General features: G+C 45.3%; 1 protein-coding gene across 2 annotated transcripts in view; it reads left to right on the top strand.

Moving 5' to 3' along the window:
• The window catches only part of l(3)80Fg (dnaJ homolog subfamily C member 16 l(3)80Fg), a 74,729-nt gene extending 48,074 nt beyond the window's left edge, over positions 1 to 26,655 (top strand). For both annotated transcript variants that reach the window (XM_055065599.1, XM_050169688.2), the window contains 2 exons: positions 10,361 to 10,565; positions 23,845 to 26,655. In XM_055065599.1, coding sequence (XP_054921574.1) covers positions 10,361 to 10,565; positions 23,845 to 24,081 — 442 coding nt within the window. In that variant the 3' untranslated portion in view covers positions 24,082 to 26,655. The remainder of the gene's footprint in view (positions 1 to 10,360; positions 10,566 to 23,844) is intronic.
• The last annotated feature ends 763 nt before the right edge of the window (positions 26,656 to 27,418 follow it).

Here is a 27,418-nt window from a genome sequence, read left to right as displayed (position 1 = left end):
ACTCCCTAGTGGGCAGCTCACTCTCGGTTTCTTTGCACAAGTAGTCTCTCGTACAAGGGGCAGGTGGGGGTCATGGCGATCGTCATGAGCATTCATGCCAATGTTGAAACAATGGTCAAGTGTCTTTTCCACTATTCCAAGATCATGGGTACTTCAGTACTAAATGTAGGCTCCTGCTGCTTGTCACACTGCCTTGCTGCAGCAAGCCTGAACCAACTACTGCACTAAGAACATTCACAGAAGCTCAGCAAAGTTCTGTTTGCGCTAATTGGCTTGCTTATTGGTTGATGGTGTTGACATCTGCACAGTTGTCAAGGAAAGCTCTCTGTTGTGATTTTTGGTCAGTGCTGCGAAAATAATTTGACTTAATGGTGTCATTGGTAGAAGCGGCAGATCCTGAGGATTACCCTCATACAACACATGACGGCTTCATCGCATCCTTCATCCAAAGCATGAAAATTCTTGGCAGTTGCAACATAGTATTAGTACAGTAGAATCCTGATTACAGTTGAATTTTAGTGATTTGAACTCGAAGCGGCCTGAAAACTTGTTTGAAATACGAAAGTTCGAATTTAAGGAAGGACTTGGTTTCGAAGTATTCGTGCACCATAGCACGACGCACGAACGGTGTGAGTCATGAAATATGGCAGCCTGCAAGGACATACCGAGCAATGACCACGAAACTGCGCACGCCGGCGAATGCTCACTTCCTAATAGTGGCAGAAAACGAAACTTCAAGGAGCGGGCTAAGATGTTGCCGGGACGGCAGGGCGGGCGGCGCCGCTACAGAGGTGTGTGCACGCACAGACCGTCAAAGGTGAGGGAAGTTACGAGGGAGTTGAGAGGAAGGGCGGGAGGAAAGCAGATTCGCTTTCCTGCCAGCTTGATGGATTGTGCTAGTTGCCGAGGCTGTACTGGGCCCCCGCTGCTGCTTCCCTCTGCATGCTCGCGTGCTTTTTCCTTCGTCTGCTGTCAGATCAGCGCTGTGTTTACGTTCTTCGTCCTGCCTTCTTATCGCGAGTGATGCCTTATCAAGATGACGAAGTTGTTTCCACTGATCGTAATCATGTTGGTGTGCTCCCTTCTGTGGCAGCGTCGCTGCATTCAAAAGACAAGGGGCATGAGGTACTGGGTGTCGTGGTCACGTCCTTGTATTCAGGGTCTATCTTGTCGTACAGAATCGAATATGGCGCATTGTGTCAAAAAACCTTTCCATCGGGACGTCCCGGTTTAGATGCATCATTGTAAAGAAACAAGCACGAACGAGACTAACGAAGCCAACCAAAGCAAGCGCGAGTGAGAGCTGACGTGAACAGATGATAATGTGAAACAAGAGGTCTGGCTGAACTAGACGCGATTATGAATACATGGTCGGGTGGGTCCGCATGATACCAGATTCCTGCGCATACGTCACTGTAGGAGCCACTCTTATTGGTCTCCTCCGCTTACGGCTCGCTTGCTGCCATGGCGAGCCATGAAAAATCAGCCCAGGACCGATCCCTCCTGTGGTGTGCATATTGCTGCTAGTGTGGCTGGGGCATTACGACGCGACACAGAAATGGAAACCTTGCCATTTGAAGAGAGGGTAATATTTTCGCCATGTTTTTCTTTTTTTTTTTTTTCTGTGTGCGCCGTTGAGGGGTTTCTCCTAAGCCTTTCCTTTGTGGCAAGGTCAGAGCAATGCTGGTCGGAGGCGCCGCTGCGGGATTTGGCGCACTGCTGAGAGTATTGTTGGAGGGCGGCATGTTCAAATTAACCATTGCAAATACTTGCGCATTCAAATTACCAGGCATTTTCACCCATTGGAATACACATAACTTTTATGGGACCTTGGCATCAGTTCGAATAAACCAGAAGTTCGAATTAAGCATGTTTTAATTGACGAGATTTGACTGTATGACTTTCTCTGGACCCCGTGAAAACGTCATATAATCCAGGCATCGTATAATCCTACCAACAAAAATTATGTCTATAACACACGGCTTCAAGCGAAAGAGTTGTGAGGAGCTTCAGTTTAAGCTATGCATTAATACTCACAGAACTCGGCAACCAAAATCACCAGAAATGTAAGTACGAAAAGAATACTGCATTGCAGGTGCCAGTCACGCATTATTGGAGAGATTTAGCATACCCTGTACTGCGATCTGCGCCCATCAGCGTGCTGAGACATTATTTTCTCATTTACATGCTTTAAAAAAATCGGTCAATTTCTTTTCTCCATGTCACGTAGCAAGAGCTGTCTTCTAAGTGTAGCAACGTCCGCAATGAGGTCACCTATGGCGGCAGCACCTGCACAGACGAATCTCCGAATGTTGTCAATATTATGCAACAAATCTGCGAATGTAGGCACAAGCACTGCAGCACTTGTGGCAGGGTCCTCATCCGGCGGCAGCTAGAAGTGCGGCATTATACCACAAGCTGCCCACGCAAAACCGAAAACCTAACGACAGATGCGTGAGAAGTCTTGTGTTCTCATGCGTAAACAAAGCTCCGAAGTGCATGCACGAACACGCGTGACTAATCAGATCTGCCTGCCTTCCACGGGCTAACTGGTTCAGTTTTTGCACATGCTTTTGTGCTTTCCATACACGTTTGAGTGATATTCTCAGATGATCGCTTTCATATAATAGTTTCACTTTCGTGTGACATGGCAATGTGCACTTTGAAGTATGCGGTTGACAGCGCTTTTGCTTGGTGCAGTGCCATTAATGCTGTCGGCCGTATATGCAAATGTGTCCAGTGACAGGAGCAGGCGCTGCTGAGAGAAAGCGCCGATAGAGACGGCAACAAAGGGACGAAGACAGTCGGTGGTTGAGTGGCATGAAGTGGGGGAAAGGAAACGAATGATGAGAGGTCAGCGAATGTGAGGGAGGGAAAAAGAAGGCTAGGAGCAGTTTCTCACAATAATTACTTTGAGGTAAAAGTGGTGCTGCGATGCTGTTGTATGCATTGGAGCGCGTCCAGTCACGGGAGCAGGTGCTGCTGAGAGAAATCGCCAATAGAGACGGCAACAAAGGGACGAAGGCAGTCGGCAGTTGAGCGACATGAAGAGGGGGAAGGGAAACTAATGATAAGATGGCAACTAATGCAAGGGAAGGAAATGAGAGGCTAGGAGCAGTTTCTCGAAATACCTAGAGGGAAAAGTTGCACTCCGAAGCTGTTGTACACATTGCAATGCGTCCAGTGATTGGAGGAGGCGCTGCTGAGAGAAAACGCCAATAGAGAGGACAACAAAGGGACGAAGGCAGTCGGCAGTTGAGCGACATGAAGAGGGGGAAGGGAAACGAATGATGAGATGGCAACTAATGCGAGGGAAGGAAATAGGAGGCTAGGAGCAGTTTCTCGAAATATTACCTAGAGGGAAATGTGGCACTTCGAAGCTGTTGTACACATCGCAATGCGTCCAGTGATGGGAGGAGGCGCTGCTGAGAGAAAACGCCAATAGAGACGGCAGCAAAGGGACGAAGGCGGTTGGCAGTTGAGTGACACAAAGAGGGAGGAGGAAGACAAATGATGAAAGGACAGTGAATGCGAGAGAAGGGAAAAGGAGGCTAGGAGCATAGAGTTTCTCATAATATTACATAGAGGGAAAACTGGCGCTGTGACACCGTTATGTGCATTGGAATCCCGGGATATGGTGGCGTCGGATTGGCATTGCTTTTGGAAAGCCAGGACACATTGAAGGTGCATCTGGCTAGCACTATTCCATCTGTCACAATGGTTCATTTTAACAGGACATAGGAAGCGCTTTTAACTTCAATATTGTTCTGACACGGTGCGTTTATTTAATAATAAATTGATGAAAAGGGGAGAACACTGTGTCTACCAACCAGGAAAACCGGGAATTCTCAGGGATTTTCAATAGTCTGGAAAAAGTCAGGGAAAACTCAGGGAATTTGCGCTTATATCAGGGAAAATTATCTGTAATTTTATTGAAAGGGAAAGAAAGTCGCGGTAAAGCTGGCTCGCGTAGGAGAAGTTACCAGTGTTTAGTCAACGACCGACTTTCTGGACGCCCAATAATTCGGACGGCTTCGCGGCACCACCACGTACCCCATAGCGCCTATGTATAATAATGTCTGAAATTTCGGATGCAAGAACCCTTCGCCATACGATTTTTCGGTCCTTTTGCCGTCATGGCAGGTCCAAAACAGCATTAATAAAACCACCACCAACGCCGCCGTTTTGATTACCTCGTCGCTCCTCGAACCGGCGCTCTCGCACGCAGATCCGCTGGCAGCCGTAGCCACCACCGCAGCAACGCTAGGCCTAGCTGCTTCTGCGTTTGCTATTAAGCTTCTTGCCGTTTTGTGCCGTTTTTTCATTGAAAGAATTCGCCGCTGTCAGCAATGGCAGCGACTCCGCCTTCGTGGTCCTCACGATTGGCTTCGAAGCTCAGAAAGCACGACGCGTTGCATAGTGCCGGTTGCCAAAAGTCAGCTTCGCCTCAGTACAGAAATATTGCGCGGTGAAGCGTGCACAAATTATTGCGGTGAAGCTCAACAAGCGTGGGAAGGGGCAAATGTCACGGGACACAGTATGTATTCCTTAATTGAACACCCCTGCATTTGCTGCCTCCTGTCACAGGATGAGCATCGATTTGGCGAAATAAGTGTACTGGCAGGTCTTCAGGGCTCTTTCTGATGTGCTGCGGCAGTAAAAGACATGCAGTGGTGTACTAACTATTTCTAGAGTGCGTGTGTGTGTGTGTGGGGGGGGGGGGCACACCGTAGGTGGTCTAACCTTCGCTCTCTCTCTCCATATATATATATGTGTGTGTGTGTGTGTGTGTGTGTGTGTGTGTGTGTGTGTGTGTATTGCCAATTACTATTACAATAAGTGAAATAGCCTGGAAATGCTTCTGTTCTAAGTATATTTAACCGACAGGGGCCTATTTATAAATTACACATGGTGAACCATGGGGCCGAAAAAATGAGCTGAATTTACATTTATCTCTTGCAACTATATAACATCTCGATGATACAAAGCAAGGAGTGCACCCACAGTGGTCTCGGATCGCACCCAGTAGCAGCAGTATAGCGTACATAAAAAGGCACATTTGCTACAAGGAATTTAAATAATTAAACAAAGAATTGTACTTGCTGTTTAAGTCTACAACATAAATGTATCGCTAGTTTATGTAATAGTACTGCCGAGGTTATAGGCGACGACCTACAATCAACATAAGTTACTTGCAATATTCACACACAAAAAAAAAGGACTCGCCATCCCGGCCCTGCGACAATGGACGTCCAGCGAAGCTGCTAAAAACCACCACTACAACTGCTGAGGGGGGTATGCAATGCTTTAGTGCTTTATAACGCCCCCCCCCCCCCTTCCCACACACTCAATTTCCACCAGATTTGATATCTGCAGAGTTCACAGTTATTCTAGGGCAATGGGATAAATTTTGTTCGCAAAACACATACATAAAGCTCCGAATAGCTTACATGCGTAATATACTAAAAATGTCATAATTAGTTCTTTATCTTTGAAGTTTGCCTACATATTGGTGATAACGCACCCTTTATTTTCTCCAAATATAAACAAAATGTATTGTTTAGTTCATGGAGGACATCGCTGAAACAAGGACGGAAGGTGTTATGACGCATGAAAATAAGGAAAGAAAAACGACGGCTCATTATTATTTACGCTTTTAACCGGACCAGGAACGTAAAAATTTTGTCACACATTGCAGTTACAATGGCCCCCTTCCACTTTCCACAAAATATGAACCTGTTGTAAGCTACAGCTATGTCGAGACACCGGGAAGCACAGTTGATAGCGGCTATATCACATGCTCTATTGCTTGAATAAGAAAATTTTTACAAAGGCTGTATTTGATCCAACCATTTCGCACAGGAAGTTTCCATTGGGCACCACCAATTTTTGCTAAATTTGGTCTTGGCGGCTTTTATAGTGCTGCCAGAGCACCGGGCTCAATTCTTCCGCTCTCGTTAGACACGCTCAAGCATGCTGGAGTGCTCACATACATAATTTATTACGAAAGCCATCTACTTTGAACTTCACCTCCACATCACCCATTAATTTGTCCTTACAGTCACCAAACCTAACGAAGCTGGCTTCATTAGTTCAGTGAGGACACCAACAGAAACTAATATATCACGCATGACAAAGTAAGAACAAAAGAAATGAGGGTTCAATGATTATTCGTAACGCTTCTCAATAACCCGGAAATATTAAAACTATGCGACACATTGCGCTTGAAATGCTGCCTGTTCCTTCAAAGTATAAAGTATCTTAAACTATTGGGACAATAGCTGACAATTTCGAACACTTGTTCACAATTTTTAGATGCTGTATTTGATCAACATGCATTTACCATCGCACGTAAACTTGGCGTATTGTTCCCCTTATGTTTGCACAATTTTATCTCAGTTATTGTAATTATGCACGTGCAGCAGTCTAAGTCTTACAGCGCTCGTAAAACAGACTAATAAGGCTGTGGACCACTTGCATACCTATTCTAGTTAAAAATGCGCATTTAACCCACTCATTTGGAGCATTGCCTACACCTTATCCATACCATGCCCCTAATTTCCCCTAGAAATAAAGATGCCTTGTTTAGCTCACCAAGAACACCGGAGAAACAAACTGCGAATCTCGTAATATCTCCTTCAGTCACGGCATAACATTTGCGAACGCAACTTATTTTTTGCCATTACTGTGTAGTGGTCACAAGGAATAGACAGTGAACATAAGGCTTTGAGTAAATTGCACATTCGGCTTTCTTAAGGTACACCCATTCCACTTCTCAGTGAAATGTATCGCTTCAAATGACCGCTTTCACGAAGGCATTGCCCTCTTTGACATACCTTGAAAGAAGGTAATGCCTTCGTGAAAGTGAAGTGGGGGATTTCGGTAGTAATTGCAAAAGATTATTTCTTCCCTTGATGTAATGCTTGGGCCCAATAATTAACCTTTGCAAGTAATTTGAGCGGGTGATTCAATACATTTATTGATGAAACGTAGCACGACTCACTGTACAATTAATGAATATTAGTTACTATGTATTTACGATGGGTCCCTATAAAATTCAGAGGCATTCTCCTGCCTTACCTTCATATGGAATCTCCGGCACCTTGGGATAAAATTGATACAAATAGCTCATCTTGGAAAATATTAGCTTCTCTATGCATCTCGTCTTTATTCGTATTTGAGAATGTCTCACTATGAGTTTTACGCATTCTTTCCAATATATCTTTTTTTCGCTGTGCATTTTACTAACTCCTCCCTTCTGTTTTCTTTTTGAATAAAATAAACACTACCCCTTGCTATTCAAGCTGGATCAAGTAGTTTTTCTATTTTTTAACATGCTTACTAGAGAATGACACTATCGGGCTACGTGGTGTCAACCCATCTCTTGACATAAAACAAAGTTCTGTGTCGCTCAGGGAATTTTGCAAAGGCACTCAGGGAAAACCTGGAAGACTCTGGGAATTTGGAAATGTCAACTTGGTAGACACCCTGGGAGAAGGTTGCACAAAGCTTCTTTTAATCAATTATGAGGGCTTGTACTTGGACATACAATTATATGAAACTTAAAAAGTATCAGCAGGCCTCTAAAGTTGGAGGACGGGCAACAAGGTTCGCACTCGCATTGTAACAGTCTGTTCTTGCTTTTTTTTTTTTATTGATTATACATTACATGTGAGTAAACTTCATTGAAAGATGCAATACGGGTGAATGAAAAGCTTTCATAAAGATTTTATTTTACAGATGCATTATCTGTGCAGCCATATCCACATTTTAGGTCAAGCCTCACTCAACACCAGCCAACAGAAGCTTCACACACCCATATGCTATCATTCCCACGACAGCACGTGCCCATTAGTAGACTACCATATATGGTAGTGCCAGATTTTCTCTACGTAATATACAGTAAAACCTCATTAATTCGACCCTCGGTAATTCAGAAAATCAGATAATTTGGACTCGTCCTTTGGTCTCGGCAGGCGTATGCATTATTTAGTGCAATGAAACTCTCGTTAATTTGGACATATTTGGCCGCAAATCGGTTAATTCGGACAACACTCGGAGCTCGGCAGGCGCCAGAGAGGCGCAATTGTGCGACACAGAAACAGCAAAAATGGCGTGAGCATCCACCAAAATTAAATGGCAGAGTTGGCATTGCCGTAGTCACTAGGAAATATCGTATGTGAATGACAGTAGCGCCAGAACGCATTGTGCCTGTTTGTGCCTCTAATGTTCTTATTCTTGTATTTACCACTGCACATAGCACCGTGTTGGCCACGTGCCTTCATGACTGCGTAGTTGCCATACATGGTCGTGTCAACAGCGGCCGCGGTTTCGTCCGCGGCACTTGCGGCAAACAGTAGTTTCATTTTGGCTCAGTGCGTGCGTCGGCCATGCGCCTTCAGAACCGCAAGGTCGTCGTCCACGATGGCGTCGACAGCGGTTGCGGCGGTTGCAGCAAACAGTATTTTCATTTTGACTCGGTACGTGCGTCGGCTGCGTGCCTTCATAACTGCGTAGTCGCCATCCATGATTCTGTTGATAGCGGCCGCGGTTTCGTCTGCAGTTGCAGCAAATGGCGGTTTCGTTTTGACTCTGTGCATGCGTTGTCCACATGCCTTCAGAACTGCAAGGTCGCCATCCATGATCGCGTTGATAGCGGCCGCGGTTTCGTCTGCAGTGTTTGCGCCAAACAGTAATTTTGTTTTGACAAGCTTTCTAGGGTGAAGCGCACCGGCTACATCGCAATGAACGGTGACCAGCTCACTGGCAAAAAAATAATCTGGATGTGCCCACGGTAGCAAAAAACTTGTCTCAGATAAAGACGCGTGCCGCGGCTGCACTGTGAATGAAGTCGCGAGGCCTTCGCTGCTGCGAGCGCTAATCAGACACGAGATGATGAGAATAGCAGCTTCCGCACTGCTTTTGTGCAATATAGAAAGAGGATTGGCCCATTCATTCGGTAAATAAAAGCATGTTGGCATAGCAAGCATTTGTTTATTGTTTTCTTGATATCCTCGATAATTCAACGTTCGGTGAATTTGACCATTTTTTTCCATCCTGTTAAATCCGAATTAACGAGGTTTTACGGTAGTGAGAAGCTCTATGACTAGGAGCAAGACCAGAAACCAGTCAGAGCCTTCTGCATGCGAAGGGGTCCTCTCCCTTTCCTGACGGAGGGAACGGCGCCATGAGGGGGCTGCTGGAAGCTGGCAGTGCTTATCTCGTGTCTACTGTTGGGTTCTCAGTTTCGCACTGGTTGTCGTCATGTGAGATGGGATGTGCGTTATCTCGCGTCTTATAATTGAGCTTTCCAATGCATTGTCTCTATGGGGAGGTTGCTGAGACTGCACTAATCCATCGTAAAAGCTTAAATGTCGCAAAATCGGGGTACGTGTAACCGGGGTTCCACTGTATATAATCTGACTGGGAAAGTCAACTTCCTAAGCAGAAAGGAACTTCTGTAGCAGCTATGCAGTACACACCAAGTGCACTTGTTATTAGAGGCCCGGAGCACTTCCTTGGCAAAGCAGTGTTTCCAGTTTCTGTGAAACTTCCTACAGCCCTTTTGCACCCTTGTCACCATTACCACGAGGCACACCAAACCATAGCAGACATTCCCCAATACATCTAGTAACAATAACAGACAATAATAGCTTAATGGTAAAACTTGCACATCTGCAGTGAATCTTCTTGAACATGGCGAAAGTTATAATCACACTCTAGTGTGGTTTGTTAAAGGAATTCAGTGTACTTGAGTTAAGTGCACTGAGACTTAGAGGCACAGATTTCGCAGAACACTTATGAACATTGGAGCCACAAACAATCGGTGATTTGTCGTTTCCTGAGCTCTCACGGCCTCGGCTTCTCACGGCCTCGAGACAGTTCAGCTGTCCACTGAGAAGTGATACAGTTACGGTGCACCTGGTCCTTCATTTATTCTAACAAATTAGTACTACACAGCCAGGATTTGAGTGTGTATTCTGTGCTTATGAGTGAAACTTGCACTGTAAAGCCCCAAATTCCGGACTGTGCAAGTCATGACAACATTCGCTTATTTCAAGGCTATTATGGTTGGTCTGCAAATATTTGTTAGCAGCTGTTCATAGGTCGCTTGGAGTAACTGACAGGTGTTTCTGGAATTTTGTCACAAATTCTCAACTTTCAGAGTCACGCTCACTTTGCAATGAGAAAATGCATCAGCTGTCTTTCTGGGCCAGTGCCATCATCGTTCACTAAACGAATTCTTCATCCTGTTCTAATAACTAGTTTTCAGGTCTAGTGTGGGATCCCTTACTGTGCTGATCATTTTTTGTAGTGTTCATTCTTCGATAATATTGAGCTGTTTTTTGTTACATGCCAGGAACAAGACTCTCATGTTCGCCATGCTCCTGCTGGAGAAGAATTTGGAGTGGTATCGCAAGATCCTCGCTCAGACACTGGCTGTTCGACGGCCACTCAACATCAACCCAAAGAATTGCATTGGTACTGTGTTATCCCTCAATGGGCACCGCAAGTACTTCTGCGTCTACCACGCCAAGCACCTAGAGCCAGCAGTGATCAAGAAGGTGTGTTACACTTCGAAGCAGTCACTACATTTCAGCTTTGCTGGAAAAACAGGTGTGGAATTTCAAAAAATGGTCAGAGGTAATTAATTGGTAATTATAGGTGAAACATTTTATTGTGCCTGAAAGTAAACTAAAATATAAGCTCTCAAGTTCTGTAAGCATTATCTGCACATCAAAACCAAATTCGCAAAAGACTTGGAAATCTTAGTCATCACAGCAATGGCTCGCGGTATCAGATCCCTGCCACGGCGGCCGCATTTTGACAGGGGTGAAATGTGAAAATACCCATGTACTTATATTTAGGTATACCCCAGGTGGTCTGAATTCCTGGAGTCCCCCACTTCGATGCGCCTCCTAATCAGATCATGGTACTGGCTCATAAAACCCCATAATTTAATTTTTTTAATCACAGCAGTGGCATTGTTGCTGCTATGATTTTCATACAAGAGAAATTGATAAACAGGTCATGCTCACAAAAGCTATTATGCAAGTGCCACAAATGATTTTGGACCACTGCCGTGGTTGGGCCTCCTTGATTTGTTGTCCCTGGCTATTCAGGTCTGCCCGAGATGCTGCATACACAACGCTCATTGGCTGAAAGCACTCCTTGGGCTGTCCGAAACTGTCAGGGACGGATATTCAATTGTTTCATTATCCCGCAGATCACTCTCATGGGTATTTGGCACCCAAACACCAGCCAATAATAAAGCTTTTTTACATAAGAGAAGTTTTGACTCTTGAGGATACCCTATGAACCCAGAAATTTTGCCTTCAATTGCAATTTTTCTTTCTTAAGAGCGAAAATTTCATCAGGGAGCCTCAAAAACATATTCTGCCAGTCTAGCATGATTGTCTTACTGCCCTTGAAGGGTCTGTAGCATTGGTTCATGGAACAGAATTTTGAATTTCCGATAATGGCACAGCAAACAGTAGATGGGGAATTGAGACAATCTACACTAACCTGCATTTTTCTTTTTCTTTTTTCTAACAAAATTTTGCACTTACTGCTGCAGTGTTTTCGCTCAAGCTTTGCAACAGGTCTGCATTTTCAGTCCCTTGACTATTGGTGTATCTTATGCAAGTGAGATATTGAGTGCCACGCAGCTTTTTTTCTTTTTTGCTCCATTTAGCCCTGTTTGCATAACATTTTTCTCTGCATGCAGTATTTGCAAGTTGACAATGCAGGATGTTCCTCCTCCCACATTTATTATTTCTTTCTTTTTTACTTTTGTATCATCCGCACTCACTATCTCTATTTAGGGTTGTGCGAATAGTGATTGTTGAGACCGAATCAAATATGAATTGAATAAATACCAGAACCAAATAAAATGGAATATTTTGGATTACTTTTCAAAAACTAATGATTAGCCGTTTTCACAATAATATAGAACGATGTTCGCATCCTCGTATTCTTCATGTTTGCAAGTTTCTGTCATTACATAACACATTATGACACATTATTTATTAAAATCCCATATGGAGCATTAGGAACAAGCAAGCAGTTTCTTCACTTGCACAGAACTCTTCAAAGAGTGCAAATGATCACTGTACAGTTGGTAAAGTATGGCACCCTAAGCGATGCAGCCTGCTCCTCTACATAAGTTCTCATGTTTTATCTCTATACTATGCCCACAAGACAAAATTTACCGTACTGTTCCTCAAGTTTTGTGCTTAATTGGGCTCAGTTGACATTTCTAAATATTCATAAACTGTTCAGAAAATAATCTTGGTCATAAATAATGATATTTGAATTGACGACTTAATAGAATAGGACACTTTTTGACTAGTTATTCGAAAGTTTAGAATACATAGAATGTTGTCCGTACATACAGGAGAAAATGCAAGAAAAACGTACTAACTGGGAAAGCGTACGATCCGAAGTCTCTACAAAATTTGGCCGACTCAAGTGCTCGCTCAAGTGCTCAATCGCTCGCTCCCCAATGGGAGCCGTTAGTGCACCTTAGTTCAGTGAGTTGCTGCGATGCGACGCTACCCAGATGGTACGACTGCTTGTGTCACAGGTGCGTCTGAGCTCGCGGCACTGCCGTTCGACTGGAGTAGCAGTAGACGTTCCATCCCTGCGTCTGTCTGGTTATCACGCCTCTGTCAGTCTTCCTCCGACTTACGCTGTGAGGCGCCATTCAGATGGTACTCTCCCCACGACCGTAAAGCAGGTGCGAACACTAGCCAACGGGGGAGAGTAGGAAAGGACGATAGGAAAGGGTGGTGAACAGTCAGATCGACCGCATCTGGCTGGCATTGGAAAAAGTAGAGGAGGCGCTGGTAAAGCGAAGCGTTGTGCGAATTGTCGCACATTACGTTGTGGTGCCGTCATTTTTGCGGCTTCAGCGAGCTTACGTTTCCGCTCCTCAAATTCGGCCTGGGTCAGCAACTTCTGGCGGGGTATTCTGGCGGGGAAATATTCATGTGACCACTCAGCGAGAATCGTTGAGGCACCAGCGGCACGACATGTGCATTGTCGTTTGCTATTGCATATTGTTTTCAGACGGCGACGGGAAACCGAAACGAAATTGAGCTGGTGAGCGACGCTTTGCGGCATGCTATGCCGCCGGAGTGAAACATGATGCTAACTTTGCACTGATTGCTGCAGGGAATGGCAGTGTGTTTGGGTTATCACCTGTTTAAAGAGCATGCAGTACGCTTCCAATGGCACTGTGTCACAAAACAGATAGTAAAGATGCTTATCTCATAGCTGTGAATGCGACGTGCGAAGACACGTGAGGACATTTGTTCGTACTGAAAGAGGAAACAAAGTGCGTATTAGCATTTTCGCGTGATGTGGATGGGCAAGTACTGTGGGGAAGCTGCCATGGCACGTGCTTACCGCTCTTGATCGCATATGCCTCATACCTTTTCTTGTTGCCACGGGATCCAGCGGCCGGAAAATGTAGCATACGATCACAGTTTAGAGATGTACTGAACGTTGGTGCCAAAAGACCCTGTTTTCTGGGAATGTATTAACTGGTAAAAAAGAAGCTAAACTATATTGGGTAATTTTTGTGTGTTCTCGATTATGAATGTTGGTGCCAGGAAATCATGCGAAACAGGATCGCATCAACGAGGCTCTACTGTATTTTGTGGGGATCGAGGTGCGGGCACCTAGTCCTCCAGCACGTGCTTGTGTGGCTGGTGCTTAGCTCAATCTCTGTGAAATGCCGCCCAGGGGCAACATGACAGACATGGCCATGTGCCAGAGCTGATTTCCTGTGCAATCTGTGCTTCTCCCTCCCGGTGTCGAGTCACCGCAGTGACGCGCGAGAATACATCACCGGGACTTGCCCTGATTGGCCTCCCGAGTGGCAGCACCCGGATGCCATCTCCAACTAAGCTCTCTTCCGCTGAGTGCTTCATCGCTGTGGCAGAATTCTCACAGGCCCACAACGAGTTGGTTACTTGGGACCTTTACTACCGTGACTTCTCGTTCTCGCGCCTGGTGGACCACTATCAGTTAGCCCTAGTGCAGTGGACACGCATACTTGATCGGTCTTGCAATGAGCCTTTGCTCGTAAGCGCTGTGACTGCCACACGGTGTTGTAGCTTGGGTTAACAAACCCTTATTTGCTGGCAATCTGATTCCGTAGTCTTCTCTGCAACATGTCAGAGAGTTGATGAACCCTGCTGTAGCACCTTTGTGCATTGTGGAGTGGAGGAGTGTCGTGCCCTTTCCTGACCGTTGCTCTTAGGGTAAGCCTTGCGCAAACACATCTCCACAATATGCACATTGCCTATGTATCTTTACTTAATGTACCCTTTCTCACTGTTGAGCAAGCACGCATTGTGCGTATTTAGTGGCAGTTGTCTAGCAGATGTTCTCTCTTCCTTGAGAACATGATTGGTCAGTGCATGCGTCTAACTCCAGTAGTCACACCAATAGACCATTTTCTGGCACGTCAGCTCCACCAGTGGCCATTGTAATAGTTGGAATCGGGCCTGTCAAAAGGGATAGCTTGTCCATGCTATCATCCGACTCATCCACACTAAGGATGTTGTTGAAGGGAGGTACATGTTCTCATCGAGAACGAGGAGTACTGAGTTTTGTTTACAATGTCTACATGAGGAGTAGAGAATGTTAAGTCTCAACAGTCTACCATGACTGAATTAAAGCACACACTGAGGAGCTGAAAAGGTTCACTTAAACCCCCTCTCTTCTCCCTAGATCCCTGGACCAGGGAAATCTGCCGCCCTACCTTCATCCAACCCGCCGTGGTTGCTCAGTGGCTATGGTGCTCGGCTGCTGAGCACGAGGTCGCGGGATCGAATCCCGGCCACGGCGACCACATTTCGATGGGGGTGAAATGCGAAAACACCCGTGTGCTTAGATTTAGGTGCATGTTAAAGAACCCCAGGTGGTCGAAATTTCCGGAGTCCTCCACTACGGCGTGCCTCATAATCAGAAAGTGGTTTTGGCACGTAAAACCCCATAATTTAATTATTTTTTTTACCTTCATCCAATCGGAGTGTCCAAAGTCGTTGAAGGACTCTCGTTGGGGGGGGGGGGGGGGGGGGGGCGAGAGTTCACACAATCACTCCCACACCTGTGTTCGTTGAACATACAGAAAGGAGGGGAGCTTCGTAGACAGGGGTTGTCACACTTGGCTCAAGCTGGCACGTCTTGGTTCCTGGGATGACACAGCAGTTAGCTGCAGCATCTGTGAAACAACCGTGGCAGTTACCGGAGTCTGTGAGGAAACGCCGAAGAACTCCTTTTTCCAGGAGTTTTTTGCTCCCATTGATCTGGGATGGCGACAGTGAACCAACGAACAACACTCAATCCGTCAAACGTGTCTTGCCTTGCTGGCGCCGCAGGACTGTCCGAGTGGTACACATTGTTAGCTTCATAAAGCGATTCATCGCTGGGGTGCAGGAAGAGGCTAGAAGGTCAATACCCCCGCTGGCTGATCGTAACAGCTCCTCCGTGGCCCGGAAGACTGGCCAGTGCTGATAACTGCTGGGCAGGAAGAGAATGCCTGGTGGCAAGTGGGATGACTTGGCTTGCTGCAACCAGCTCCGAAATGCTGACATACACCCCAAAACATCTCACAGTGACAGGCAGCAGCAAAGCAAACCCCACAACACGCTTCGCACAGAGATGAAGTACCTTTGATCTCGCTTTAGACCCGCCAGGCTTCAAAGAAAACATGGGTGCAGAAACAAAAAATACTGCATTTTGCTATGCAAATTTCGAAGGAATTTTATGCCGACAAAGTTAGCAATCATGGATGGAGTCCTGCTAAATGAAAGGGAATCATCTTGGCTTTAAAAAAAAGAAAAGAAGAAGAAAGAAAAGGAAATAGGCGGGATCTCTAAACGCAGCACGAGTTTCAAATTAGCCTGCTCAAGCCATCCGCATTGCTATGCAACTTGCCCTTCTTATATCTAATAGAGAAGTTGTACTTTGGAGGATGAGGCTCCATCGGAGCAAGCGGCCATATTTTTGGTGACATTTGATTAAGCTGCGTCAGAGGGCACTGGTCGATCTCGAAGATGAATCTCACTCCGTACAAGTAACACAACAACTTCTGGGCTGCTCAAACCAAACAGGCACATTTTTTCCCTGAAGCACTGTAGGCTTCCTCTCTTACAGTTAGTTTACGGCTGGCATAGAGAATAGGATGTTCCCCATAATCATTGTCAACCTGACTGATTACCATGCCCATTCCCCTGTGGCTTGCATCGCGTTGAACTATGAATTCCTTTGTACAGTCCGGTGCGCGAAGCACAGGGCAAGAAGCTAATAACATTTTCAAACCTTGGAAAGCATTCTCTTTGTCCTTATCCCAGTGCACGTTACTTGGGGCTCCCTTTTGGAGTGGATCCGTTAAAGGACTTACTATTTGCGAATAATTTGGAATGTACCATCGATAGTACCCAACAAGTCCCAAAAATGAACGAAGGTATGTTTTCATGCGCGGCTGAGAAAATTCTCCAATCGTAACTATTTTCAGCTCGGCCGGCCGTCTCATGCCCTGACCGACAACATGGCCCAGATAAGTAACCTGGGAACAACCAAACCTACACTTTTCCGCTTTCATCGTTAAGCCGGCTTCCATCGACCGTGAGAACACCTGTTTGAGGTGCGATACGTGTTGTTCCCAGCTGTCCGAAAAAATTGCGACATCATCAAGATAGGGCAAGGCGAACTCCTGCAAGTCTTTTAGGACAATATCCATTAATTTAGAGAAGCTTAACGGCGCGTTCTTCAGCCCGAAGCTGAGTGCGAGAGGGCGAAAAGTGCCTACAGGTGAGATGAATGCGGCATAGCGGCTGGCACTTTCTGAAAGGGGAACTTGCAAGTACCCCCGCACGAGATCTATAGTTGAAATGTATTTAGCAGCGCTAACTCTTTCAATTCGTTCCTCAATGTTGGGTATTGGGTACAGCTGATCCCTAGTGATGGCATTTAACTTCCTGTAGTCAACACACGGACGACGGTCCTTGTTAGGGGTTTCTACCAGTATTAGCGGTGACGTGTAGTCACTCTCAGTGGGCTCAGTAACTCCCAACTCTAGCATGCGCTGTATCTCTGCCTCCATAATCTCTCTCTGTCTTGCAGACACCCTGTAAGGCTGTCTTACGGGTTTGGCTGATGTCAGCTCCATTTCATGCGTTATTAGTTTGGTTCTACCTGGCCGATCGCTGAATCTGTCGAGATATTCCCCTAACACCCCTTTTAGCTCATCTAGCTGCTCGGGTCTTAGAGCGTGCGAGCTTACCGAATGTTTTACTACTTCTTCTAGGCCGATTTCAGAGTTGGAGGTCGCCCTATACTCCTTAAACTTGGTACTAGTGCCATCCTGCTCTTTGATCATATAGTTAACGACTCCGCTCCGCTCTATATACGGCTTCATCAAATTGCAGTGATATATCCTCACCTCCTTCCTGCAACCGGGCATTTTCAGAGCATAGTTAGTATCCGAAAGTTTGTGCAACAGTCTAACGGGTTCGTCCCAGTGAACTTCAAGCCTGTTCTTTCTTGAAGGTCTGAGGATCGTTACCTGGTCCCCAGTGTTAAACGTTCGAAGCCTTGCATTCCTGTCCTAATAGAGCTTGGCATTCTTTTGTGCCATGCCTATGTTGTTTTCAACTAGCTCTTGTGTTGCACTTAGCCGTTCCAGCAGATTTAGCATGTACTCTACCACTGTTTGACTCTTTCCCCCTTCCTCCCACATCTCTCTTAACATTCTCAGTGGGGAACGGAGTGATCTCCCACGCACTAGTTCTGCTGGCAAGAACCCTGTAGCCCATGAGGAACCGTTTGCAAAGCAAACAAAGTAGCTGGAAGACAATTCTCCCAGTCCTCCTTGTGCTTGTAATAGAGTGCCCCTAAATGTCACTTAAGCACTGAATGCCACCTCTCTACACTATTTGACTGAAGGTGACAGACGGAACTGTGTATTAACTTTAACCCACGCTTTTGTAAGAATGTGGAAGCCAATGAGCTGGTGAATACTGGCACTTGATCTGCCCGAATTTCGGCTGGAAACCCGACTCTGGCGAATACTGTCAAAAGCATGTCTACTACTTCGATGGAGCTGAGTTTTTTCAGAGGGATTGCGTCCGGAAACTTTGTAGTCGGACAGAACATGGTAAACAGGTGCCTGTAACCTGACTTTGTCTTTGGTAGAGGCCCTACCATGTCTATCACAAGTCATCTGAAAGGTTCCGATATTAAGTGCACTACCTTTAGGGGAGCTTTCCATGTTTCTCCTGGTTTACCCAACCGCTGGCAGGTCTCGCATGATCTCATAAAGCTTTCTACGTCTTCAAAACAGCCAGGCCAGTAGTATTTCATAAGCAATCTTTCGTTCGATTTGTTTATGCCTAGGTGGCCAGACCACCCATTTCCATGACAGAAACCCAAAAGGGCCTCCCCGTACTTAGTAGGTGTGACTAACTGATCTAGAATTCTGCCCATTCGGTCTCTGCAGTGCCGATATAACAAGGCGTCTTTCTTTTGCATCGTCACATTGCGCCTAGCAGTGCCTTCTTTAGCTGTTGCATGTAATTTAGCTAGGCTGATGTCATTCTTTTGTTTGGCTGCCAGTGACTCTCCGCCCACACATAAGAGCCGATCAAAGTTCTTTGAGGTCGGTGATGGTAACGACCCTGTCTCGCTTCCAAGAGCATCAGCTGGCTCTCCCTACACGTGTGAACTTTGACACATGCCTTGTGATACGTTTTCGTTGAGCTGGTCAGGTGGCTAGATTTTCTCAATCGCTTTTTCATCCCTTGAGCCTAGCTCAGTTTCTATTGCCGAGGCTACCTTCTTTTTGCTACTTCTGCTGGAGCGGCTTTCGCATTTTCATATGAAACCAATGCGATTTGACGAGCTAGGGATCGCGTCAACACCTGTACTACGCCCTCTCCAAGTTTCAGTCCCTTCTCACGCAGTAACTGATCTGACCGATTTGAAAAAATGTAAGGGTACTGCAGCAACAAGAATTTGGAAAAGCGTCGGTCACGAGCTCCCTTAATGGCCCACTGATTTTTCAACTTTCACCATCGGCAGACACATGCTGTGTTCTTCTGCAACCTGTTTAATCCATGCTACTTCTCCAGTGGAGTCATCTACTGTCAAGTAAGTTGAATGGACAATGTCCATGGTGGCGGCACTGTTTCATAGCACTTGGCATGGTTTTCCATTAACATGCAGGTCGTGAAGATATGGGCATAAAAGTTCCATGTTCTCGTCTCTTTCATTCACATAGGAGAAAACTATGCTAGGCTTCCTGCAGTTCACAGCGATATGTCCAAGTTTGTGGCACTTATAGCAACGGATCGGTCTAAAAGATTTGAATTCCCTTTTGTGCTCTTTTTGGACGGTTTCACCATTTGACTTCTCCTCGCTCTTTTTTGACGTCCTTTTCTCCTCGTCTACATGCTCCGGTTGTTTCGTCTGCAATCCTTTTTTGAATGAAAATTGTTTTCGCAGTTCGTTTCAACCGTCCAAACTTCTGTTCTCGGCGCTCAGCTTTCTAGGCATTCCATACTCTTCAGCTAATTTGGCCGACCTTTCTACAGTGTCTACGTTTCCTCTGTCTTGCGCCCACAACTTCACAGATTGTGGGATACTTTTTAAAACTGCTCTAGACACATGCATTCAATAATCATGTCTCTGCTCTTGTACGCTTCTGCACTTTTCAACCACTTGACTATACCCCTGACACACACGGGCACTCTAAAGTCCTTTAGGTAAGGGGACATCTACCGGAAAGGCGTTCAAGTGCAGTGACACACGACAAAAGAGTATCTCCTTTACGGCAAAGTTCTTTTTCGGGAAAGGAGGTCACGCAACTACTTTTCGAGCGGAAAAGGAGTTACTCTCGCACACAGCGTGTACAACTCGTCAATAGAAGGAAACCTGCCACACAACTACGGTGCCCATAGGTATTTTTTTTACCTTGCGAAAATGTTTTAATTGTTAGCGGTAATACAATTTGTCGAATAGTGAAGATTTCCTCTAGCTATACTCTCAAACGCTCGCATAACGTCGCTAGTGCCGCCATGTTGAATTCCGGCAGTGTCGTCGTCGTTTGCTGAGCGCATGTGGTGTGTTCACGTCGCGAGATGGAGACTGCACAATCAGCGCCCGCAGGAAATACCGAGAAGAAACCACAGTTGTTGGAATAACATATTGAATAAAACGCGTTACGCCTGCGCGCACAAAGCAAGGGACGACAAATACGTGAAAAAGGACGACAGAAACGTGGGCATCACCAGAATAAACAGCACGCACAGCAAAACACCAGCTGCACATAGTTGCTGGACCAAGTTAAATGGCTGCTAACAACGCAAAAACGCGAATAAAATAAATGACTATAAGCATTATTAGCCATCAACAATGAAAAAAATATATTTTTAGGTTCAACAGTAGCTAAGTGTAATTAAATACGCAGCTTTTTAAGAATGTTTTCTCTCTTGCGGCTTTAACAGCCAGCGCTATTTTTCTTGCGGCGTTCATCTGAGGAACTACCTAAAGAAGTTCAGTGCGGTGCCGTGTGTCATCGGCGCAACTCCTTTCTTCAAAGGGTCCTTCAGAGTAGCAAAAGGGGTTTACTGGAAAGGACTTTAGTTTTGCCCGTGTGTCAGGGGTATAGGTTTGCCTTTAAGCCATATGCAAACTTCGGATGTCCCTCGCTATCCTTCTTGCTTGTGCTTTGAAACCTTTGCTGGAAAGCTTCAGCTGTACTTCAAAAGGCTAGCCATAATCTGTGCAGAATCATATGCATCTTGTGCACTGAGTCTGGCGATTACTTCAGCAGCTTCACACGGCAACAGAGACAGCAACTGCTGGGGCCATGTAGTCGGAGCGAAGTTCATCTTCTCGCAAGTCCTTTCAGAATTTCCTAGGGGCAAACCTATGTCGTTCCCAACTTAAATGGCTTTAACAGCTTGTCCATGTGGTATGATTCTGCCTCACTTGATTGTTCCAGAGCGTCTTCACTCTCTCGACACAACTCCAAACGTTTACTTTCAAGGTCAAGTTACATTTTTCTTAATTCACAATCTTTCTCATGTCCTCTCTGTCCTGTTCTTCATTCTTTCTCTCTCTGTCCCGTTCTTCTCTGTCCTGTTTCTCTGTTTTCCTAAAAAGTTCTGACCCAATTCCAATGTCCTCCTCACTGGCCTGTTCGGAAATGACCTTTGATATTTCTGATCTCCTCATTTCCTTGTATACCTTTAGGCCCCATTCATAACCAACAACCAACAATTTGTCTGTCAGCATTATCCTCAAATCCATGATTGCTGTCTTGCTGCCTTGGTCCTGCTCGTTAAACATAGCTAGGTAAACACAACCTAGCTAACAATCAGCAATGCAGCTTCCCTACTGTTCTAAACTGAGCAACCACAAAATGAAGCTTAGAGAGTCAAAGCAAAAACCAAACACTCACCGCAGACACAGCGCCACATTGCAAAGCCCGTCTCACTGCTTTGAGCCAGTTGTAAGAGTTGGGGTTCGGCATGTCAAAAGGGGTAGCTGGCCCATGCCGTCGTCCGACTCATCCAGGCTAAGGACATTGTTGAAGGGAGGAACGTGTCCTCATTGAGAAAGAGAAATACTGGGTTTATTTACAATATCTACATGAGGAGTAGAGAATGTTATGTCTCAGCAGTCTAGCATGACTGAATTAAAGCACATACTGAGGAGCTGAAAAAGTTTGCTTAAACCCCTTCTATCCTCCCTAGATCGCTAGGCCAGGAAAATCTGCCGCCCCACCTTCGGTCGTCGAAGGACCCGCGTCGGGAGCGAGGGTTCACACAATCACTCCCGCACCTGTGCTCACTGAACACACAGAAAGGAGGGGAGCTTCGTAGATGAGGACTGGCTCACTTGACTCAAGCTGGCGTGTCTTGATTCCTGGGATGACACAGCAGTTAGCTATAGCATCTGTCAAATTACCGTGGCAGTTGCCTGAGTCTGTGAGGAAATGCCGTGGAACACCCTTTTCCAGGTGTCTTTTGCTCCTGTTGGTCCGTGACAGTGACAGCAAACCAACGAACAACACTCAATCTGCCAAACATGTCTCTGCTTGGTGGCACCGCAGGACTGTGGGACGCATGGTTAGCTTCACGAAGTGATCCCTCCGAGGGGCGCAGGAGAGGCTAGAATATCACTACCTCCGCTGGCCGATCGTAACACCACGTATGCGCTTATGCCCATCTCTGTGTGTACGACACAGAGATGGGCATCGCACTTTTGCTTTCCTCCTGCGCCATACGAGCACCTATTAGCATTAATAACTGGCAAAATCTGGCAATATGGCGCATTTTACTGCCCAATTCAAACGAGAATGTCTTGTTTATTATTTAGTTGCGACGGCCTCTCGCCTCTTCGCAATGCCAACCATCCAGAGTTTGCGTTGCACCATTGCATTTTTTATTATTATTATTTTTATTTTCATTATTTTTTAAAAGCATTTTTTGCAGATGAGCTGGGAACCCCCTTTACCTGTTTAGTGCACACATCCTTTGACTCTGAGTAGGCCCGAGTGAGCGAAAATTGAAAATTAAGCATAATAAACAATGTGCAGCTTGAATACTAAACCCAGCAGTATGCTCCACAGCCACAGAGGCAAATTTCAGGTAGACTTGATTTATGGTCTGCCTTGATTAATATTCCATTTTTTTGCAAGCGAATATAATTTTACTTTTCAATGTGAGGGAGAAGAATGTGGAGGGAAGAGTTCACTTCGCAGTTTCTTACACAGTTTTTTTTTTTAAGTTTAATAAAAATAATTCATTCCATTTCGTGTTTGTTGTGTGGTAAAGTAAAGTGCACCATTTCTTAATGTCTAGCATCACGTTTGAGAGTGAAAATGGAATTTTTTTATGTGCTCCACGACGTTGTGCAGGTGATCTGATGAAGCATATTGCTTAGCTGCGATTGTATTGCATGGAGAATGACTCCCAATATGCCGAAAACACGTTATGTGGCTCTGTAGTCTATAGCTATTTAAGGCAGAAAACTAGGGTAGTTGGTGGTTATTCATATAGGGGGACATTGCACTAGCGCGTAAAAAAGGACACGGACAGGAACCTGAAAAACTAGCATTCAGTGTGTCTTTTTTCATGTTCCTGTCCGTGTCCTGTACGCGCTAGTGCAATGTCCCTTTATACAATGCCTATAGCTAAACAGTGAACTTCATGGAGAATGACATGTTGTGGCCCGTAGCAAAAAGAAGTTGTCCGAGTGACAATGACGGACATTAAGTGAGAATAAATTTCGTTCTTTCAAGGTAAACTCTGTTTAATCCTTTTTGGATTGCCAGGATCAGGGGCATGTTGAATTTTTTTTGTTAGACAAGAATACATGTTGGATAAGGATGTACGTTGTCTTCCGCTTTCAACTCGCTAAAAGATAGGTGTGATTAGTATCAGGCAAAGTACTGCTGCGTAAAGCAGCGGTGTGTTTGAATGTTTTTTTCTGCCTCCTCTTGTAATTACACCTGCTGGATAAAACACCCAATTTCATTGGTTCTTTCATGGTCGAATAATAAAAGCTGATTGTAACACTCTCACATGAACTTTGCTAGACGTCATGTTATGTAAATGATCGTGCTGACTGCTGAGAGAGCTTAGGTGTGCAGGTTCTTGTAGGGTAGCTGAGAAGCCGCATTGATGCTATATCTTTTGATCTGTTGCCTGAACCAGTGGTTTTAGTGTAAGTCAGTTTAACTCAGAAGCGCATGTGGCAGGTTTATGAACGGAAAGCCCTAAACTCATTCTGCTTTCTCATTTCTGTTCCTCTATGTGACAGAAGAAAGAGAGTGCTGGGGACTTTGTCGGATTGGAAGACTCGAGCAGCGGCTCCGAAACGAGCGACATGGAATCGGGACGGCTACTCGCACGGTCTGAAGAAACCGACTCAGACATGTACGGCAGCATTCTTTTTGAGGAGCACCTGCTTGATGGACTGCCTAACTGGCTGGACAGGTTGTTTGAAGGCACCACAAAACGTTACTACATCCAGTACTGGCCGGAGTGCATGAAGTAGCCAGCCCTTCTGCTCCCATCCCTTCAACCCACAAGCAGCAGTACTTGCATTTTTGTTGTTGTTGGGTTGTCTATTTATGCCATGCTTGCGCAGCCCTTTTCTCTTCTTCCTATACAGAAATACGGCTCCCTGGAGATTGTGATGTAAAAAATTTCCTGGCATTCAAGTTGCCAAGCATCTTAAGCTACAAACCACGCTACCACATGTGGCTTGTAAGATAATTTGCCCGATATCTTTTTAGCTGGACAGCTAAATACACTTTGCCCACATCGCAAAAAGTGATTGCAACATCTGCATGAAGGGCAGCATAATTTAATGGCCTTGGCGTGTTCTTTTTCTCCCTCCCTCTCTGATAAAAGAAACGGCCAGTGCAGATTTGTTTGTATGCGTAAACATGATGAGAAGTGACAAATCAACGATCATAGTGCATTCATAGCAGAGGTAGTGTGACAAAGTGTTGAACATGCCAGTAAGTGCTGCTTGGCCATGCTGCATGGAGTGAAATGCATAAGCTCGAGAGCCAGGCGAGATTTGAAATGTTCTGGAGTTACCCCCACCTGGTATAACTTACACATTCTGCAGCAGGTATGAGTGTGCACTGCCTTGCTAAATTAACAACTCCCTAAAGAGGTGTAGTAGCTGCACAGTTCCCTAGTTGTTTCTGAATGAATGTTGTAAAATGGCTGCAGGGATATGTGCTTAGTTAATTGCCCGTGTGTGCCTGTACATAGCCTCAAACTTGTGGCCAGATGATAGATATTGCATATAAATTATGAGTTTCTGCCGAATTTTTAACACATGGATGCCCCAAAGGCAGTGATCGTTGTGTTATTTGTGCTTCTCATTACTTAGGCGGTTGGCTGTTTGTGGGGAGGCAGGAAAAGCACTACTCTAGTTTTGGAACATGGTTTGTAGCTTGTTGTGCCCTCTGTTTGAACAGTGCATCTCTTCACTGTTTTTGTGCCTAAACTGATCATTGTTTTGCCAGTGAGACCTACCTGTGTGTATATCAGGTTACATAATTCATACTAAACCTGAGGTTTGTGCAGGCAGTACTTGGAGCAACGTAAGCACTTTGTTACTGATAGCATGTCATGTCTTTTGTCCGACCGTTGTGAACTTGAATTTTCGTTGTTTTGCTTTTCATTGAATAGTTTTCTGTGGACAATTTCCTGGCTGTCTTAGAATGCTTACTGTACTGGAACTGACGTTTCGGAACAAGCGTAGAAACTAAAGTACAAAAATAGGGTGTTTTCATGTTGAGGTCATTGCATGGCAATGTGGAGATTACGCGTCTTGTGATGTGCAGTAGTTCCAGCTACCTTGCTTGTTATCTCACATTAATTGATCGGACTTACAATGTGAATGCTTACTGTGCTTACTGTGCAGTTTTGGTTTTCTCGTCTAGGAATTTGTGCTTTTGCTAAATATTGTGTTGATTCACTTTGTGTTTGTGTGAGAAGCACCCATGGGCCGTAAATAGGAGTGCCTGCCAAGAAAATACTCAAGTTGCTGCAAGTGCCGTCTGCACAAATTTGTGTCGCTGGTCAGTTAGCTGGTGATTGTTTTAAGTATGTGGCCGGAAATGCAGTACCTTTTACTTAATTTTCAAGTTGTGATAATCGGACATCATGAATGTTTTTCCAAAGTGCACTGCATGCCGGTATCTGCTGATTTGAGCGCGTTCATACCTCACTTCACCGAGAAACTGTGCTTACCATTCATCGTGAACTACTCCACGCCAAGTCAGCGCTTCTGCACCCAGCCATTAAGTCATCACACCATGTGTTGCTGTGTCTGTGATTGCTAGTCATGAGGCTGCTCCAAGGACCTTCTCCTCGGCCAGTGTGAGTGTTGTGTATGTGCTGCCTAAGGATCACAATTATTGATGTGTGCGTGCGTGTCTTATACTTCTGCACTGCAGATCTCTTGCAGACTCTGCCTTGAGTGTGGTGTATCTTTATTTTTTCTTTCTTGGATGAAGAGTGTGCAACATAAAAGTCCACAGCTGTGACATTCGTTTTTCCTCAGGTTATAAACTTATCATGTTGTTGTTTCAGTGGCATTATTTATACTGTTAATTGATGTGCACCAAAGATATGTGAAATTTTGGTCATGCTGTTGTTGACTTAGAGACTGAATATGCACTGTTGTGCCACATCATCGCTGTAAGACTTGGAAGAAGGCAGGCATACTTGTCTCGGCATTTATGCAGAGGGCTAGAATTTTTTTACTTCTGTAGTAGTAATAGTGCAACTGATATGCCTTGGATAGAAACAGCTAATATTCAGAATTATTGAGGCAGCTGAGTGGTTCTGTTTGCTTTGTGCATACCTAAATGTACTGCATTTTGGCACTGTAATTGAACAGCAAAATGTCCCACAGCTACATAGGCTCACCAAGTCTCCGCGGAACTTCCAGTGTTTCATCACTGCTTGCTTAACATTTGAAAGTCCTGTGTCAACTAGCCACAGAGAAAACAAGGTAGCATTTCTATTTAGAAAGGAATGTTTTATGTTAAACTTAAATGTAAAAATTAGAAGTGTTTCTGTAGAAATAAAACATTTGACATCAGACTTGGAAAGCAGCTTTTTATTTAAATGTAAAACTGAAGGAGTATTTCTAGAAAAGTGGCAGAAATACATGGCAACTTGCAGAACAAAAAATTCATGGGGCCGCAACATTCATATAGGGGCGGATTACCAGCAAAGCTGGTTAGGCTGCGTACATGGGCTACATACATTATGAAATCATTCTCTGCTTTTGCACGGTCCTGCTCTCACTAGTTGTATTTGCGTTTCTGCTGTCAATGCCTCTCTGCTTTTTTCTCCGGCGTGAATGTGCTGCGCCTTGTCGCCATCTCCAGTTTCTCGCAGTGCTCTAAGGCATGCATCCCAGTTTTATATATACCATGTATGACGTCGTACTACAGCAGCGCCACCACACTATGCTGACACAAGCGCTGCCGCGGTCACCATACCTCCCATACCTACCACAACCGCTGCTGCGGCCTTGCTGGCACCTCTGATGCACGTGACATCATAACCACAGAAGCGCGCAGGCCACATGTGCAGGCGCCATCATCACACTCCTCCCCCTCTCCCTCTACCCACCTCCATTGATACAGCGCTGTCGTCACTCTCTTTCCTCCTCTCCCCTAGGGACCTGTCTCCATTCCTGTCCACATGCTGTATACCCGATATGGACCTAAGCTGCCCGGGTACTCCAGCTGGGAATGCATATGGGGAATGCATATGGGGGCTAGAGTTAGACAGCTTCGCTTTAAAAGCGCAGATCATGGTATGTGGAAGCGAGATTCTGTTTCTTCATGCCTGGA

The sequence above is a fragment of the Dermacentor andersoni genome, chromosome 3 (genome assembly GCF_023375885.2).
Source record: "Dermacentor andersoni chromosome 3, qqDerAnde1_hic_scaffold, whole genome shotgun sequence".
Taxonomy (NCBI): Eukaryota; Metazoa; Arthropoda; class Arachnida; order Ixodida; family Ixodidae; genus Dermacentor; species Dermacentor andersoni.
The sequence above is the reverse complement of the archived record's forward strand: the minus strand, read 5'-3'. Positions and strand labels throughout refer to the sequence as shown.